This window comes from Myotis daubentonii, chromosome X, assembly GCF_963259705.1.
Source record: "Myotis daubentonii chromosome X, mMyoDau2.1, whole genome shotgun sequence".
In the NCBI taxonomy this organism is placed as follows: domain Eukaryota; kingdom Metazoa; phylum Chordata; class Mammalia; order Chiroptera; family Vespertilionidae; genus Myotis; species Myotis daubentonii.
In genome coordinates, this window is record NC_081861.1 from 107,616,885 (window position 1) to 107,634,045 (window position 17,161).

At 40.1% G+C, this 17,161-nt stretch overlaps 1 protein-coding gene across 4 annotated transcripts in view; it reads left to right on the plus strand.

Moving 5' to 3' along the window:
- Positions 1 to 17,161, plus strand: part of APOOL (apolipoprotein O like) — a 104,450-nt gene that overhangs the window by 41,288 nt on the left and 46,001 nt on the right. For all 4 annotated transcript variants that reach the window (XM_059679114.1, XM_059679115.1, XM_059679116.1 and 1 more), the window contains one exon: positions 1,830 to 1,934. In XM_059679114.1, coding sequence (XP_059535097.1) covers positions 1,830 to 1,934 — 105 coding nt within the window. The remainder of the gene's footprint in view (positions 1 to 1,829; positions 1,935 to 17,161) is intronic.

Genomic DNA, 17,161 nt, shown 5'->3' on the forward strand with positions numbered 1-17,161 from the left:
TCAGTTTTAATATGCTATTTATTGACACCTGACATAGGTATGGAGTGGAAATCTTGTTATTTGATTAGTAAATTAATACCTACTGGATATAAGAAATAAAAAATGATGTCTTGGGAAGGCATGCCTAGATAAATCATTCTATATGTGCTAGTGGGAGGCTTGAAGAGGGAAAAAGTGGACAAATTTTCTTTGATTAGTATTGAGTCTTCATTTTACCCTGTATTTCTGGAATCTCAGTCTAAATCAGAGTCATGCCTAGTTTAAACAGGAAATTATTTAATTAGTTCCTGTGGCTTTCTTTACTCCGCTCAGAAAATATTGAAAAATGTTTCAGAAATGAAATATAGGCACTATTAGAGAATGTTTAGAAATTTTTGGCCAGGATTTCTTCCAGTTCTGCACAATTACACTTGCATGTAAGCCAAAGAGACCTCTTCTCTCTGGATGTTCTTTATTGATTTCAGCAAGTCTCCTTTCCCTTCTAAAGGATCAAGATCTTAAAATATTTGTTCCCTGGAAAGCTTTTCATTTGGCCTGTTGAATATGTAGTTTTGGGAAATTACTTTGGTACTTGAATAAACACTGGAATACTTCGTTCTTAGATCCTGTAATTTTCCTGCATTTTAAATTCAAATCAAATTATATAAAAAACACAGGTCATGTTGGCTTTACACTCTGTGAAACCAGGGGCTGGTGGGGGGGGGGTGGGGCGGGGTGCAGGGGAGAATGCATTGGGAATTTAGGGGAAAGGTATTTGTAATGTAAGGAAACTTTTTAAATTAATAGTGTAAATTTGTATTTCCAGATGTAACCTGATTCACTCAGTACTTCAAATCACCCTTTCCTTTATTTTTTTGATAATACTTATGACAATTTGTTATATTCCACATAATATAGTTATTGTGTTTATTATCTGTCTCTGTTCTACTAGAATGTCAGCTGCATGAGAGCAAGAATCTTTGTTTTGTTCACTGATGTATCCTAAGCACTAAGACCAGGGGCTAGCATACAATAGTTACTCAGTTAATATTTGTGGACTGAATGAATACCATGATCTATTCCACTTCACCCCTTAAATTTTATATTCATTTCTTCCTGGTAATTTTTGTATGTTGCTATATTCCATATGAAGTGGGTAGTTAAGTTATTGGTAAAAATAATACTCTACCATCTAGTATGAGAAGAGAATTTTAGGAATTATATCCTAAAAATGTTTGGAGAAGTAATTTGTAATGCTTCAGTTTTCAGTAAGTTTTAATGAAACCCATAGTGTTCCACAGATGCCCACAAAATTTGTTAGGAAATTGAGGATGGGAAACTTTTCAAGCACCCCTATGTTCATAGCAGCATTATGTACAATAGTTAAGCTCTGGAAACAGCCTAAGTGCCCATCAGTAGATGAGTGGACAAAAAATTATAATGTATTTATACAATAAAATATTATGCAGCTATAAAAAAGGATCTGTTACCCATTGTGACAGCATGGATGGATCTGGAGGTTATTATGCTAAGTGAAATAAGCCAGTCAGAAAAAGACAAGGATCACATGATCTCACTTATATGTGGAATCTAATAAAAAAAAATAGGTCCAGAGACATGGAAGCATGCAACAGACTGACAAATCTTAGAGGGAAGGGGAGAGGGGGTTTGGGAAGAAATTTAATCAAAGAACTTATATGCATAACCCATGGGCACAGACAATGGTGCAGTGAATGCCTGGAGGGTTGCAGGACCCCAGTGGAGAGGGGCAAAGGGCGGAAAATGGGGGACATCTGTAATACTCTCAACAATAAAAATAAATGTTTATTTATTGTGTGTATCTTTCTCAGATGCGAAAGCTGACAATCATGCCTGCAGGTCTGATATTTGCATCTATAAGTGTGCATGCAGCCAAAGAAGAGGAATCCAAAAAGCAGCTAATGAAACCAGAGCAGGTAACTTGTGTATAAATGTTTGTGAATTTTTTTATAATATAAACATGATAAAATGAATTTTTATTATGTTGTTGTTACCCCTACTCATAAAAAATGTCTTTGAAATATTTGTTAAACACATTTTATAAGTTGAGAGAAACAGTTATAAGGTGTCTTAAAATAAACACTGTATTATATTCAACTCAAAATTCTAATATGCTAATTCCAAGGAAAAACATTTGGTGATTTTTCTCAATGAATAATCAATGAGTAGTACAGGGTCTTAGTACTTTTAAGCTGTCTGTTTTTTCTTTCTTGAAAATGTATACAGGTATTTGGAAGTGTTAGTTTAAGAAACTCTAAAGATCTCATTTTTGAAAGTGACTTTGTATGTTTTCTAGTTCAACCTTCTGTATGTTACTAAGGTACAATAGGTACACTAAGTGATCATTTATCTTCTACATGAATACAACTCTGGATTAAGGAACCTAAGGCAATCCATTCAATTTGTTGGCAGCTCTCATTCAATTTGAGGTCCTTGCCCTAACCGGTTTGGCTCAGTGGATAGAGCATCGGCCTTTGGACTCAAGGGTCCCGGGTTCGATTCCAATCAAGGGCATGTACCTTGGTTGCGGGCACATCCCCAGTAGGGAGTGTGCAGGAGGCAGCTGATTGATGTTTCTCTCTCATCAATGTTTCTAACTCTCTATCCCTCTCCCTTCCTCTCTGTAAAAAATCAATAAAATATATATTAAAAAAAAATTGAGGTCCTTTCTTAGGTCAGACAAACCTTTGTCATAATAAGTTCTACCCATTTGCCTTGTATCTCTTACATTGGTACCATACAGAAAAATTCTCATCTCTCTTTAACCAAACAACTCTTCATATGTTAACTACTTTTGCTCCCTGGATAAGTATATTAGTAGCTTAAGCCTTTCTTTGTATGTCCATAGCTTTTAGTTCCTTCATTCTTAAAATACACACACACACACACACACACACACACACACTAATAAAAGGGTAATATGCTAATTAGATCCGGAGACCTTCCAAGAGACCTTCCGGATGTCCTTCCAAACAAAGCTGTGGTGGCGGGGCTGAGGCAGAGGCGGTTAGGGGCAATCAGGCCAGGAGGGGAGGGCAGTTGGGGGTGATCAGGCCAGCAAAGGGGGCAGTTGGGGGCAAGCAGGCTGGCGGGGGGGGGCAGTTGGGGGCAAGCACCTGGCAGAGGGGGCAGTTGGGGGCAAGCAGGCTGGCAGAGGGGGGCAGTTGGGGTGAGAAGGCCAGCTAGGGAGGCAGTTGGGGGTGAGCACGCCAGCAGACAGAGTGGTTAGGGGTGATCAGGCCGGCAGGCAGGTGAGCAGTTAAGAGCCAGTATTCCCTGATTGTGGGATCAGGCCTAAACAGGCAGTCGGACATCCCCCGAGAGGTCCCAAATTGGAGAGGGTGCAGGCCAGGCTGAGGGACACCCCACTTCCGTGCATGAGTTTCATGCACTGGGCCACTAGTAGTGTGTGTGTGTGTGTGTGTGTGTGTGTGTGTGTGTGTGTGTGTGTATTGATTTCACAGAGGAAGGGAGAATGAAAGAGAGATAGAACCATTAATGATGAGAGAATCATTGATTGTTGCCTCCTGTATGCCCCATACTGGGGATCGAGCCCACAACACATGCATGTACCCTGACTGGGAATCGAACCATAACCTACTTGTTCATAGGTCAGTGCTCAATTGCTGCCACACCAGCCAGGCAGTTTCTTCACTCTCTTAATCATTCTTTGCCATACATATTTGGGATGGTTAGCATTTTCCTCAGGTTTAAATATTTTGACCACTGCTCCATTGAGTCAGACTCTGACTTTTGTTCTAGATAATATATTTATATTGAAGCTGCCTAAGATCACATTCACTTTTATATACTTTATATATTTTTTTATTTTGTGTCCTAACAATCTAAAATTTAGCAAAATTACCTTTGATCATGACATAGTGAACTTGTAGTTCTTAAAATTTGTTAAATTTTTTATATGAGCCACTGGTAAGGTATGTCTTTTCCCAAACTGTACTTATGCATATAGACTTTTGGGATTCAATTGCAGGTGTATATATGCCTGTTTAACTTTCATCTTGTTGATCTAGTCTATCATATAGGCCTGTTGATATCTAATTGTGGTTACTGATTCGGTCTCCATTTTCCTTTTTCCTTTTCCAGCTTTAAGTCACCATAATGTTTCTGTACATACTTAGAAATGTATATTGAATCATATGGGTTGAAATCTGAATATTGACGCCACCACTGACTATTTAGATAACATTGCACAAAATTCTTATTGGTGTCTCAGATATTCTGTTGTATGAATATACCATTATCAAATGTATAAATTTCATAATTTTTTTAAATTTAGCTTATTTCTAATAATTTGTTTATTGTAATAGTACTTTGTCAAAACATTCTATACACAAAGCTGTATGTAGATCTATAACAATTTCCTTATAATAAGTTTATAGAAATGGAATTGTAGGTCAGAATGCATAAAAATTTCAATACATTGTCAAACTGACATGTATAAAATTTAACCCAAATTGTTTTCTGAGTTCCTCTTGCATATGTGTGAGGCACTATTCTAAGCATCTATATTAATAAAAACCCAACGACTGGAATGGCAGAACAACCAGAATGACCAGAATGACTGGCTATGATGCACACTGTGGCAGCCAACTAGCCTGATCCGGGCCCCAATCACCCCTCATTTCCCCCCTCCTGGCAGGCCTGGCCCCCAATCGGCTCCTAACACCCCCATCAGGGGCAGGGCCAGCGGCCAACCACCTGCGGCCCTCCCCCCACCCCCGGTTGGTCCCACCCCCAATCAGCCCCCAACACACCGATTGGGAGTGGAGCTGGCCAGCCAACTGCCTGTGGCCCCTCCTCCTGGCCGGCTCCATCCCCAGTCATCCCCCAACACTATGATCAGGGGTGGGGCTGGCCGACCAACCACCCACGGACCCTCCCCACAGCCAGCTGTAGCCCCTTTCCCCTACCGGCACGGCCCGATGGGCCCCCATCAGGGTGGGCCAGCTGGACTCCACCCATGCACAAATTTGTTCACTTGACCTCTAGTTGTATTATAATAATATAACCGTAAACTTTTATTAATTTTTATTAGCAGTCTAGGATAGATTCACTTCCCTACTAGCTTGCTATCTCTCAGTATTCTTTTTCCTTTTTTAGTCTGAGAGATAATGACAGTTTTAAGCCTACCTTGACACTCCAAAATCTAGGTAGGAAGATCAGTAACTAGCATTTTACCCTAATATCTGCATTTGCATATTTCAGAATTTAAAAATAAATTTGTACTCTTTACTATATTTTGGGATATACAGAATTCCTTGATATTTAGTGTTTTCCCTAGCACATTTTAAATAGAATTTAATAGAATTACTTGTTAAAGTTGGTGTCGCTAAGTGCTAGGGACTATCATTCCACAAAGGGCCCATTTCTTGAGGAACTTACTATTTCTAAAGAAATGAAAATATGATTTGCATGCAACTTTTTCATGTACTTTTATTGTGTAAAGTGAGTTATGGATCTACTTACATCTAGTTACAATAAAGTCTTTATTCACTGTATGAATGAGGTGTTCTGATTGATTTTTCTGGTAAACTTGTGGCTAATTAAATGTTCTTTTTTTTTTTAGTTCAATTCTTCTTGTTAAGCGTGACTTTAAAAAGTAGCAATATATCCCTGCCTTATTAAGTACAATCTAGTGAATATAATTGAATGCCTCTTTACTAGAAAACTCTGGAGAACTGTGGGGTTTCCATTTATTTTAAACCATGAACTTTGCAGTATTCAGATCTGTAAAATGACTGGCAATTGGTCTGTGTGTAGATATGGTCAGCCATCACTGGATATTTCTTTTTAAAAGATTTCTATGATATATGAGTTTGACCCATTTTCTTCTTACTTGCTTGTTTTCACCAAAAAATAACAGAGGAGAATATTGATTTTGGAGTTCTAGTTACTTTTGTTAAATTTAATTTAAATGTGGTTTTATAGCTAACTGAATCTAATTGTAATTTCTAATTGGGTATAAGCAAGTTATATTTATAGAATACATAATGAGATTGTTCTTCCCTCAGTGGAGACAGAATTATCATAGTAGGCTTGAACCTTTTTTTCAGCTTTATAGAGATACTAGGGGCCCAGTGCATGAAGATTCATGCACTGGGGGTGGGTCCTTCAGCCCAACCTGCACCCTCTCCAATCTGGGAGCCATCAGGGGAGCCCTCTCCAATCCAGGAGTTTCTGTCTGTCATTGCAATCATATGAGCAAATTTTCTGAGACCCCCAACCCAGTTTGGTTTGTTGCTCAGAGAATAATAGGGGCTTTTTTTTTTCTTTGCTTCATTGGTGGAGATTTCCTGGAAGTTTCAGGATATCTTCCCTTTAATTTTTCCTAGACACTCTGATTTTACTTATGTCTCTCACCTTTGCTTTCCCTCCACCCCCCACCACAACAGTAACTTGCTACAGGCTCACTTTGCTCTAGTGTCTGGGAGATACACCAGCCACCAGAACTATGATTCCCAGCATTCCTTGTGCACCCCATGCTCTGGGCTTCTGCATCAGGTCCTAGGATGCCACCAGAGCTACTATTCCCAGAATTCCTGGTGCTCCCGCACTCTTGGTTTTCCCTTCTTGCTCTGTCTCCATCCCATGCTCTCCCACTCTGTCAAGTCCTCCAATCCGCCAGCTCTCCCCCTCTGCTCTCTGTCTGGTGGCTTGGGGAGCCAAGTTCCCCAAGCTGCTCCACTCTCTGCCCGCTCTCCCACTCTACTCTCCACCCGGCAACTGTGTATGCAAATTAATCCGCCATCTTTGTTGGGTTAATTTGCATACTCGCTCCTGATTGGCTGGTGAGCGTAGTGGAGGGATGGTCAATTTACATGTTTCTCTTTTATTATATAGGATATTTGACAAATAAGAATTGAATATATTTAAAGTGTACAATTTCATATTTTCACACACACACACATGCATTGTAAAATGATCACCACAATCAACCTAATTAACATATTTGTCACCTCATATAGTTACCATTGTGTGTGTGTGTGTGCGTATTAACACTCAGAGCTACCCTGTTAGCAAATTTCAAGTGTTCAATACAGTATTGTTAACTATAGTCACCATGCTGCACATTAGATCGCTGAAACTTATTCTTCTTACCTAAGTGTACTCTTTCACCTCCTCATTTCTCTCTCACTCCACCTATGGTAACCACTATTCCACTCCCTACTTCTGAGTCTGTTTTAGATTCTACATATAAGTGAGATCATATAGTATTTTTCTTTCTGAGTCTCACTTATTTCACTTAGCATAATATCCTCTAGGTTCATCCATGTTGTCAAAAACAGGTGGATATCCCTTTGCTAAGGGAGCATAATATAATATTATATGTAAGTGTTTTTGAAACCTTAAAAATGTTGGTAGTCTATTATACACGCACATTTTCTTTTTTTAATTTAATTTTTAAAACGTTTTATTGTTGAAAGTATTATGTATGTTCCCTTTTTTCCCCATTGACCTCTTCTAACCAACCTCCACCTACCCCCAGGCCTTCACCACCCTATTGTCTGTGTCCATAGGTTATACATATATGCATACAAGTTCTGTGGTTGATCTCTTCCCATTCCAATAATCTGCTGATGGGCATTTAGATTATTTTCATACTAGAGGCCCGGTGCATGAAATTCATGCATAGGAGAAGGGTTTTCCTCATAGCGGCCTGCACCCTCTCCAATCTGGGACCTCTCAGGGGATGTCTAACTGCCTCTCGCAATCTGGGACCGCTGGCTCCTAACCTCTCGCCTGCCTACCTGCCTGATAGCCCCTAACCACCTCTGCCTGCCTGCCTGATCGCTCTTAACTGCTCCCCTGCTGGCCTGATCACCCCTAACCACCTCTGCCTCACCCCGCACCCAGAACCCAGGATTCCCTCCTCCAGCTGGTCGCAGGCACCTGGGACCTGGGCTTCCCTCTCTCTGGCCAGCTGCAGGCACCCAGGACCTGGGCTGACTTCGCCCAGGCCAGCAGCAGCCACAGGGGACCGTGGGCGGGCAGCTTCTCCCAGGCCACAGCCACAGGTGCCCTGGACCACAGGGTGGGCGACTTGTCCCTCTCCCCAGCCATAGCTGTAGGTGCTGGCACCTCGGACCTTTGGGCGGATGGCTTGTCTCTCTCCCAGGCCGCAGTTGCAGGCACATCCACTGGCATCCAGGACCATGTGGCGGGTGGCTTTTTCCTTTCCTGGGCTGCAGCCTGGCTGGTCTCCATTCCTCTCTCCCCAATGTTAAGTGTCTGAGCTGTTACAGCATGATGGCATGAGGGCATGATGACCATTTGCATATTAGTTTTTTATTATATAGGATCTTAGTTATTGTGAATAATGCTGTAATGTAGAAGTGCAGGTTTCTCTTGGAGATCCAGATTTCATTTCCTTTGAACATATTCGTAGAAGTGGTAAAGGTACTTCTTAAAGAGAGAAGAAGGAGAAGGGGAAGGGGAAGGGGGAGGGGAAAGGGAAGGAGAAGGAGAAGGATAATAATTATTATTGAGGTACATAGTTAAAAGAAAAAAGGGCAATAAATATGTACCTATCAATAGCCAGTTTAAATGTAAATAACAAATGCTCCAATCAAAAAGCATAGGGTAGAAGAACCAAGATGGTGGCATAGATAAATGCCAGTACTCACCGCCTCCCACAACCACATCAAAATTACAACTAAAATACAGAACAAACATCATTCAGAATCACCTGAAATCTGGCTGAATGGAAGTCTTATAACTAGATAAGTAAAGAAGAAAGTACAGTGGGGCCTTGACTTACTAGTGTTCCAACTAACGAGTTTTTCGAGATATGAGCCGTCTCTCAGCCGATTTTTTGCTCTGAGTTGTGAGCTAAAATTCGGGTTACAAGCCAGCTTCAGATACCCCACCACTAGCTGGCGCAGCAAACGTCACAGTGAACGCCACAACATCAGCCCAGCATCACGTGTCTCACTTGTTCACTTTTTGATTTGACATACGAATAATTTGAGTTACGAGCTCCATCATGGAACAAATTAAACTCATAAGTCAAGGCCTCACTGTACATTAAGACTGGTAGGAGGTTTGGAGGTATGGAGTGGGCTGGTCCAACACCCATGTGTGGCATTTTTTAAGTTGGGAGTGATATCTCATCTGCAGTGGACTCCCTTGAGGAGCAAGGGGTCCCAGCCCCATACCAGGCCCTCAGCCCAGGGTTCCAGAGCTGGGAAGAGAAATCCTTGTAACTTCAGGCTGTAAAATCAGTGGGGATTGTTACTGAGTGTCATAGTGGCTGCTGTGTCACTCAGGAAATTACTCTTAAAGAGCTGGTGCACGAATTTACTTGGACTTCCTCCCTCTGAGCTCCTGTGCTGGGACAACGGCTTTGGGGAATCCAGGGACATCTGGAGCAGAACTGGATTGTTTGGCATCAGGGAAAGACCTATGCTGAGACCTTCCCTGTTGCAGAGCTGACTGGCAGCCATATCTGAGTTTCCATCAGCTCGGCTCACATTGTTCCCTCCATCCTAGGGATTCCTCCCCATCCAATTTTCATCCCCACCCAAGTTGTTTGCAGCAGCTTTTCCATATGAAAGTCCTGTCCTATCTCAGGTTTCAGATTTTTATAAAATCTCTCAAACAAGCAACAGCTGGTGTCAGTGTGTTGCATACCTATCAATAAGAGGCCCAAGACCTTCACAGCGTGGTCTTGCCGGGGCACTTCCAAACACAACACAAGTAGCAGCCATCTACAGATTGATGTGTAGCTTCTGCCAGGTGGCCCCAGGCAGTGGCTGACTTTTCACCTCCTGGGAGGCCCCAGAGCCAGTGCAGCTGGTGGACAGCTTCAGACCACACCAGATTACAACTCTACACATCTACAAGTGACACACTCAAGGGGCAGTCTCAGTGAGCACAAAAGCCCCACTGAAGCAAGTCCTGCCCCATAGGGCTGTCTCCTGCACAGAAGCTCTTCCACTGTAGTTGCAGTCAGTCTTCACAGCCAATTGGCCTGGAGGTTAATCCCTCCCAGTGATTCCAATAGCAATCGAGGCTCAACTACAACAAGACTGTGCACACAGCCCACACAGGGGTGCACATAGAGTGCCCAACTCAGGTGACTGGGGAGGCTGAGCCACTGGGCCCTATAGGACACCTACTATACAAGACCACTCTGCCAATTCCAGGAGATATAGCAGCTCTACTTAATACAGAGAAACAAACACAGGGAAGCAGCCAAAATGCAGAGACAAAGAAACATGTCACAAATGAAAGAATAGAAGAAATCTCCAGATAAAGTACTAAATAAAATGGAAGCAAACAAAATACTAGATACAGAGTTCAAAACAATGGTTAAAAGGTTGCTCAAGGATCTTAATGAGACCTTCAAGGGACTTAGTGAGATTGTCAAGATCTTGATTAGAATTTCAAGAACCTTTGTGATAACATCAAACACATGAAAAAGGACCAATCAGAAAGTAAGCATACACTAGCTGATATAAAGAACAATTTACAGAGATTCAACAGTAGAGTAGAGGATTCCGAGAAACAAGTCAACAATTTGGAATATGAGGAAGCAAAAAAACACCCAATCAGAAGAGCAAAAAGAAAAAAGAATCCACAAATATGAAGATAGTGTAAGGAGGCTCTGGGACAACTTCAAGCATTGTGGGGTGCATTCACATTATGAAGGTCCCAGAAGGAGAAGAGAGAGAGCAAGAGATTGAAAGCCTTTTTTAAGAAATAATGACAGAAAACTTCTCCTACATTGTGAAAGAAATAGACATAAAAGTCCAGAAAGTGCAGAGAGTCCCAAACAATATGAACCCAAAGAGGCCCACATTAAGATAATTCATAATTAAAATGCCAAGGGTTAAAGACAAAGAGAGAATCCTAAAAGCAGCAAGAGAAAAGCAGTTAGTTAATTACAAGGGAGTGTCTATATGATTGTCACATAATTTCTCAACAGAAACTTTTTAAGCCAGAAGGGAGTGGCAAAAAATATTCAAAGTGATATACAACAAGGACCCACAAACAAGATTACTCACAATGTTATCATTTACTATTAAAGGTCCAATAAAGAGCTTCACAGACCAGTCACTGCCTCCTTCACACTCCCTACTGGGGGTATGCCTGCAACCAAGGTACATGCCCTTGACCGGAAGTGAACCTGGGACCCTTCAGTCCACAGGCTGACACTCTATCCACTGAACCAAATGGGTTAGGGCAAAGACTTTTCTTAAAAAAGGCATAAGGTAGCTAAATGGATAGGAAAGCAAGACTTACATTTATGGTGTCTACTTGAAACCCACCTCAGAACAAAAGTTACAGTCTACAAATAAAGGGATGTAAAAAGATATTTTGCATAAATGAAAAGGAAAATAAAGCTGGGGTAGCAATACTTATACCAGACAAAATTGACTTTACATCAAAGGCTACAGTAACACTATATAATGATATGAGGACACTAAATAATGATAAAAAGGAACAGTCCAACAAGAAGATATAATACTTGTAAACATGTGTGCCCCCAACATAGGAACACCTAAACATGTAAAGCAAATGTTGATGGACATAAGGAGAGAGATTGACGGTAATAGAGTCATAGTAGGAGATTTTTACATCCCATTGACATTAATAGGTCTTCCAAACAGAAAATCAAGGAAACAGTGGCCTTAAATGACACATTAGATCCAATGGTTTTAATTGATACCTTCTTATATTTCACCCCAATGCTACAGAATATACATTCTTTTCAAGGGCATATGTAACATTTTCTAGGAGAGACCACATGTTAGGACACAAAACAAGTCTCAGTACATTTAAGAAGATTGAAATCATATCAAGCATTTGCTCTGACTATAATGGTATAAAAGTAGAAATCAATCACAAGGGAAAAAAAGGAAAAACACCCAGAAACATGGAGGCTAAATAACATGTTAATAAACAATGAATAGATTAACAATGAGATCAAGGAAGAAATCAAAAGATAACATGAAAATAAGAACACAACAACTGAAAATCTGTGGGACAGTGAAAGCAGCTCTAAGAGGGAAATTCATAGCATTACTGGCCTATCTCAAGGAATAAGAAAAATCTCAAGTAAAAAAATCTAGCTGTACACTTAAAGGAACTTCAAAAAGAACCACAAACAAAGCTCCAGTTGAGTAGAAGGTAAGAAATTGCAATGATCAGAAGAGAAAGAAACAAAAAGGAGTCTAAAAACTCAGTACAAAAGATTAATGAAACCAAGAGCTGCTACTTGGAAAAGATAAACAAGATTGATAAAACTTTAAACAGACTCATAAAAAAAAAGGGATAGGACCCTAATAAATAAAATCAGAAATGAAACCAATGAAATACAAAGGATTGTAAGAAAATATAATGAACAACAATATTTCCAAAGTACTGAACAATCTGGACAAAATAGATAAATTCCTAGAAACATACAATCTTCCAAAACTGAATCAGGAAGAATCAGAGAATCTGAATAGACAGATGACAACTAATGAAATTGAAGCAGTAATAAAAAACAAAACAGAACAAAACAAAAAACCTCCTAACAAACAAAAGTATTGGACTGGATGGCTTCACAAGTGAACTTTACCAAACATTCAAAGAACTAACACCTATCCTCCTCAAACTATTCCAAAAAATTCAAGAGCAGGAAACACTCGCAAGCTTATTTTATGAGACCAGCCTTATCCTAATGTAAAAACAGATAAGATAAATATACTACAAAGAAAGAAAATTAGAGGCCATTGTCTTTATTTTTTTTATTTAATATATATATATTTTTTATTTTTTAATTAAATCTTTATTGTTCAGATTATTACAGTTGTTCCTCTTTCCCCCCCCCCCCATAGCTCCCCTCCGCCCTCACCCCCCCCACTGTCCTCATCCATAGTTGCACGATTTTTGTCCAGTTTCTTCCCACATCCCCCATACCCCTTTCCCCCCCAAGAATAGTCAGTCCACTCCCTTTCTATGCCCCAGATTCTATTATAATCATCAGTTTATTCTGTTCATCAGATTATTTATTCACTTGATTCTTAGATTCACTTGTCGATAGATGCATATTTCTTGTTCATAATTTGTATCTTTACCTTTTTCTTCTTCTTCGTCTTCTTAAGGATACCTTTCAGCATTTCATATAATATTGGTTTTGTGGCAATGAACTCCTTTAGCTTTTCCTTATATGTGAAGCTCTTTATCTGGCCTTCACTTCTGAATGATAGCTATGCTGGATAAAGTAATCTTGGTTGTAGGTTCTTGGTATTCATCACTTTGAATATTTCTTGCCACTCCCTTCTGGTCTGCAAAGTTTCTGTTGAGAAATCAGCTGACAGTCGTATGGGTATTCCCTTGTAGGTAACTGAGTTTCTTTCTCTTGCTGCTTTTAAGATTCTCTCTTTGTCTTTTGCTCTTGGCATTTTATGATGTGTCTTGGTTGGTACGCTTGAATCTGTCCCAGAGGCTCCTTACACTATCTTTGTATTTTTGGATTCTTTTTTCTTTTTGTTTTTCCAGTTGGGTGTTTTTTGCTTCTTCTTATTTCAAATCTTTGACTTGATTCTTGCGATCCTCTAGTCTGCTGTTGGAACTTTGCATAATATCCTTTATTTCAGTCAGTGTATGCTTAATTTCTAGTTGGTCCTTTTTCATAACCTCGAGGATCTCACTAGATTTTTTGAGGGTCTCACTACATTTATCGGCATTCTCACCAGACTTTTTGAGGGTCTTACTAAATTTATCGGTGGTTTCTAGAAAGTTCTTGAAAAACCTTAAAAGTGTGGTTTTGAACTCTATATCCAGTAGTTTGCTTTCCTCCATTTCTGTCATTTTTGTCATGTTTCTTTGTCTCCGCATTTTTTACGCTTCCCTGTGTTGATCGAGTGGCTTTCTGTGCTAGGCGTCCTATAGGGACCAGTGGCTCAGCCTCCCCAGTTACCTGAGGTGGACACTCTTGGTGCACCCCCTTGTGGGCTTTGTGCACAGTCTTGTTGTAGTTAAGCCTTGATTGTTCTAGGTATCACTGTGAGGAATTGACCTCCAGGCCAATTGGCTGTGAGAATCAGCTGTTTCTGCAGTGGGAGAACTTCTGTGCTAGAGACACCCCTCCAGGGCAAGACTTACTTCAATGGGGCTTTGGTGCTCACTGAGTCTGCCCCCAAGTGTGTCCTTTATGGATCTGAGGAGCTGCAATCTGGATGGTCCCACTCTGACCACTGGGCACACTCCTGGATCTCTAAGGAGGTGCTAATCTAGCCTCTGTTTGAGGCTACCCAGCAGGAGCTCAGCTGTGAAGCAATGCAAGTTGCCCTGGGGCCTTGGGCCAGCTGTAAGTTTGTTAGGTAATTTTCAGATTGCAAAGGGCCAGGCCTTTCATATGCAAAAGCCAGCGCACAGCTTGGGTGGGGCAGGGGTCCCAGGGAATCAACAGGGCGGAGCAAGCAGCTATGGCTGCCCTCAGAGGCCCTGCTTCTCAGTGTCCTGGCAATCGCTGCAAGCACCTCTGAGAGAAAGCTGCCCTCTAGTTCTGACCGATGTCAGACAGTCCAGTTTCTCCCGTATGAGTATGGGTCCCCAGAGACTTGCCCGGAACTGGAGCTCAGAGCTTGAGACTCCCTACCGATTGAAAAAGACAAACGTGTCCTCAGCCGCCAGCCCTCCCCGCCTCCGTACCTCTGTACTTTACTTCTGCACCACACCTCCTCTGAGTCTCGTTATGCTTTTCTCTTTCCTTCTAGTTGTAGAATTTCCACTCAACCAGCCTTCCTGTGGTTCTGGATGATGTCCGTTCCATCTTTTAGTTGTATTCTTGAAGTGGTTGTGCTAAGCAGCAATCTCTGGTGTTTACCTATGCCGCCATCTTGGTTTTTTTCGAGGCCATTTGTCTTTAATATAGATGCTAAGATCCGCAACAAAATATTAGCAAACCAGATCCAGAAATGCATTTAAAAATCATATACCACGATCAAGTAAGATTTATTCTGAAGATGCAATGTTGGTACAATATATGCAAATCAATAAATGTGATAACCGCCACATAAACAAAATGAAGGATAAAAACCACATGATCATATCAATAGATGCAGAAAAGGCATTTTATAAAATTCAGCACCCTTTTATATAAAAACTCTCAGTAAAGTGGGAATAGAGGGAACATACCTCAACATAATAAAGGGCATATATGACAAATCCACAACAAATATTATATTCAATGGGCCAAAACTACAAGTGTTTCCCTTAAGATCTGGAAGAAGACAGGATTGTTCACTTTCACCACTCTTATTCAAAATAATACTGGAAGTCCTAGCCACAGCAATCAGACAAGAGGAAAAAATAAAAGGTATTTAAATGGGAAACAAAGAAGTAAAACTGTCATTATCTGCAGATGACATGATACTATATAAAGAGAATCCTAAAGATTACACCAATAAGCCACTATAACTGATAAATGAATTCATTAAAGTAGCAGGATACAAAATAAATATACAAGAATCAGTTTCCTTTTCATACACTAATAATGAACTATCAGAAAGGGAAACTAAGAAAACAATCCCATTCAAAATTGCATTAAAAATACCTAGGAATAAATTTCACCAAGACCTGTACTTGGAAATTTATAAGATGTCAAAGAAATTGAAGAAATTACCAACAAGTGGAAGCATATATAGTTTTCATTGATAAGAAAAATTTGTACATGGTTAAAATATCCATAGTAACCAAAGCAACATTCAATGCAACTCCTATCAATGATAACAATAGCATATTTTATGGAAGTAGAACAAATGTTCCAAAAATTTGTGTGGAACAACAAAAGACCCCAAATAGCTATAACAATCTTGAGAAAGAAGAAAAAATATGGCGGAATCACCCTCCCTGATACCTACATAGCCATTGTAATCAAAACAACATGGTACTGGCATAAAAAGAGACATAGATCAATGGAACAGAATAGAGAGCCCAGAAATGAACCCACGCCTTTATGGTCAATTAATATTGGACATAGGAGGCAAAAACATACAATGGGTTAAAAATAGTCTCTTCAATACATGGTGTTGGGGAAGCTGTCCAGATACATTAAAAAAGGTGAAACTAGACCACCTTATTACACCATATACAAGATATACTCAAAATGGATTAAAGACTTAAATGTTAGACTCAAAACCATAAAAATATGAGAAAAAAACATAGGCAGCAAAATCTCGGAAATTTCCAGTCGCAATATTTTTTTGTGATTTGTCGTCTTGGGCAAGGGAAACCAAAGAAAAAATAAACAAATGGGACTACATCAAATTAAAGTTTTTTCACAGCAAAAGAAAATTATTAACAAAATGAAATACAACCTACTGAATGGGAGAACATATTCACCAGTGATACATCTGATCAGAAGTTAATATCCAAAATTCATAAAAAAAACTTATTCAACTAAACACCCCCCAAAAATTCCAACTAAAAAATAGGCAAAGCCTGCCCTGGCCTGTGTCTCTCAATGGTTAGCATGGTGGCCTATACACCAAGTGGTCTTGGATTTGATTCCCGGTCAATGGCACGTACCTGCGTTGCAGGTTAAATCCCAGCCCTGATTAGCCACCTGCAGGAGTCAGCTAATCAATGTGTCTCTTTTGCATTGATGTTCTCTCTCTCTCTCCCTCCCTCTCTCTCTTCCCTCCCTTGTACTCTCTCTAAAAAGCAATGGAAAAAATATCTTCAAGTGAGGATTAACAAACAAAAATAAATGGGCAAAGCACCTGAATATACACTTCTCCAAATAGGACATACAGATTGCCAATAGTCATAACAAAAGATGCTCACCGTCTCTAATCATCAGAGAAATACAAAATAAAACCATGATGGTATATCACCTCACACCTGTCAGAATGGCTTTCATCAATAAATCAACAAACAACAGAGTGCTGTAGTGTTGGTGGGAATGTAGATTGCTACAGCCACTGTGGAAAGCAGTATGGAATACCTCAAAAAATTAAAATGGAAAAACTTTATAACCCAGTGATTCCACTTCTGGGAATATATACAAAGGAACCTAATACACAAATTAGAAAGAATATATGCACCCCTATGCTCATAGCAGAGTTATTTACAATAACAAATCCATAAGCAGCTCAAATGTTCATCAGTAGATGAATGGATAAAAAGG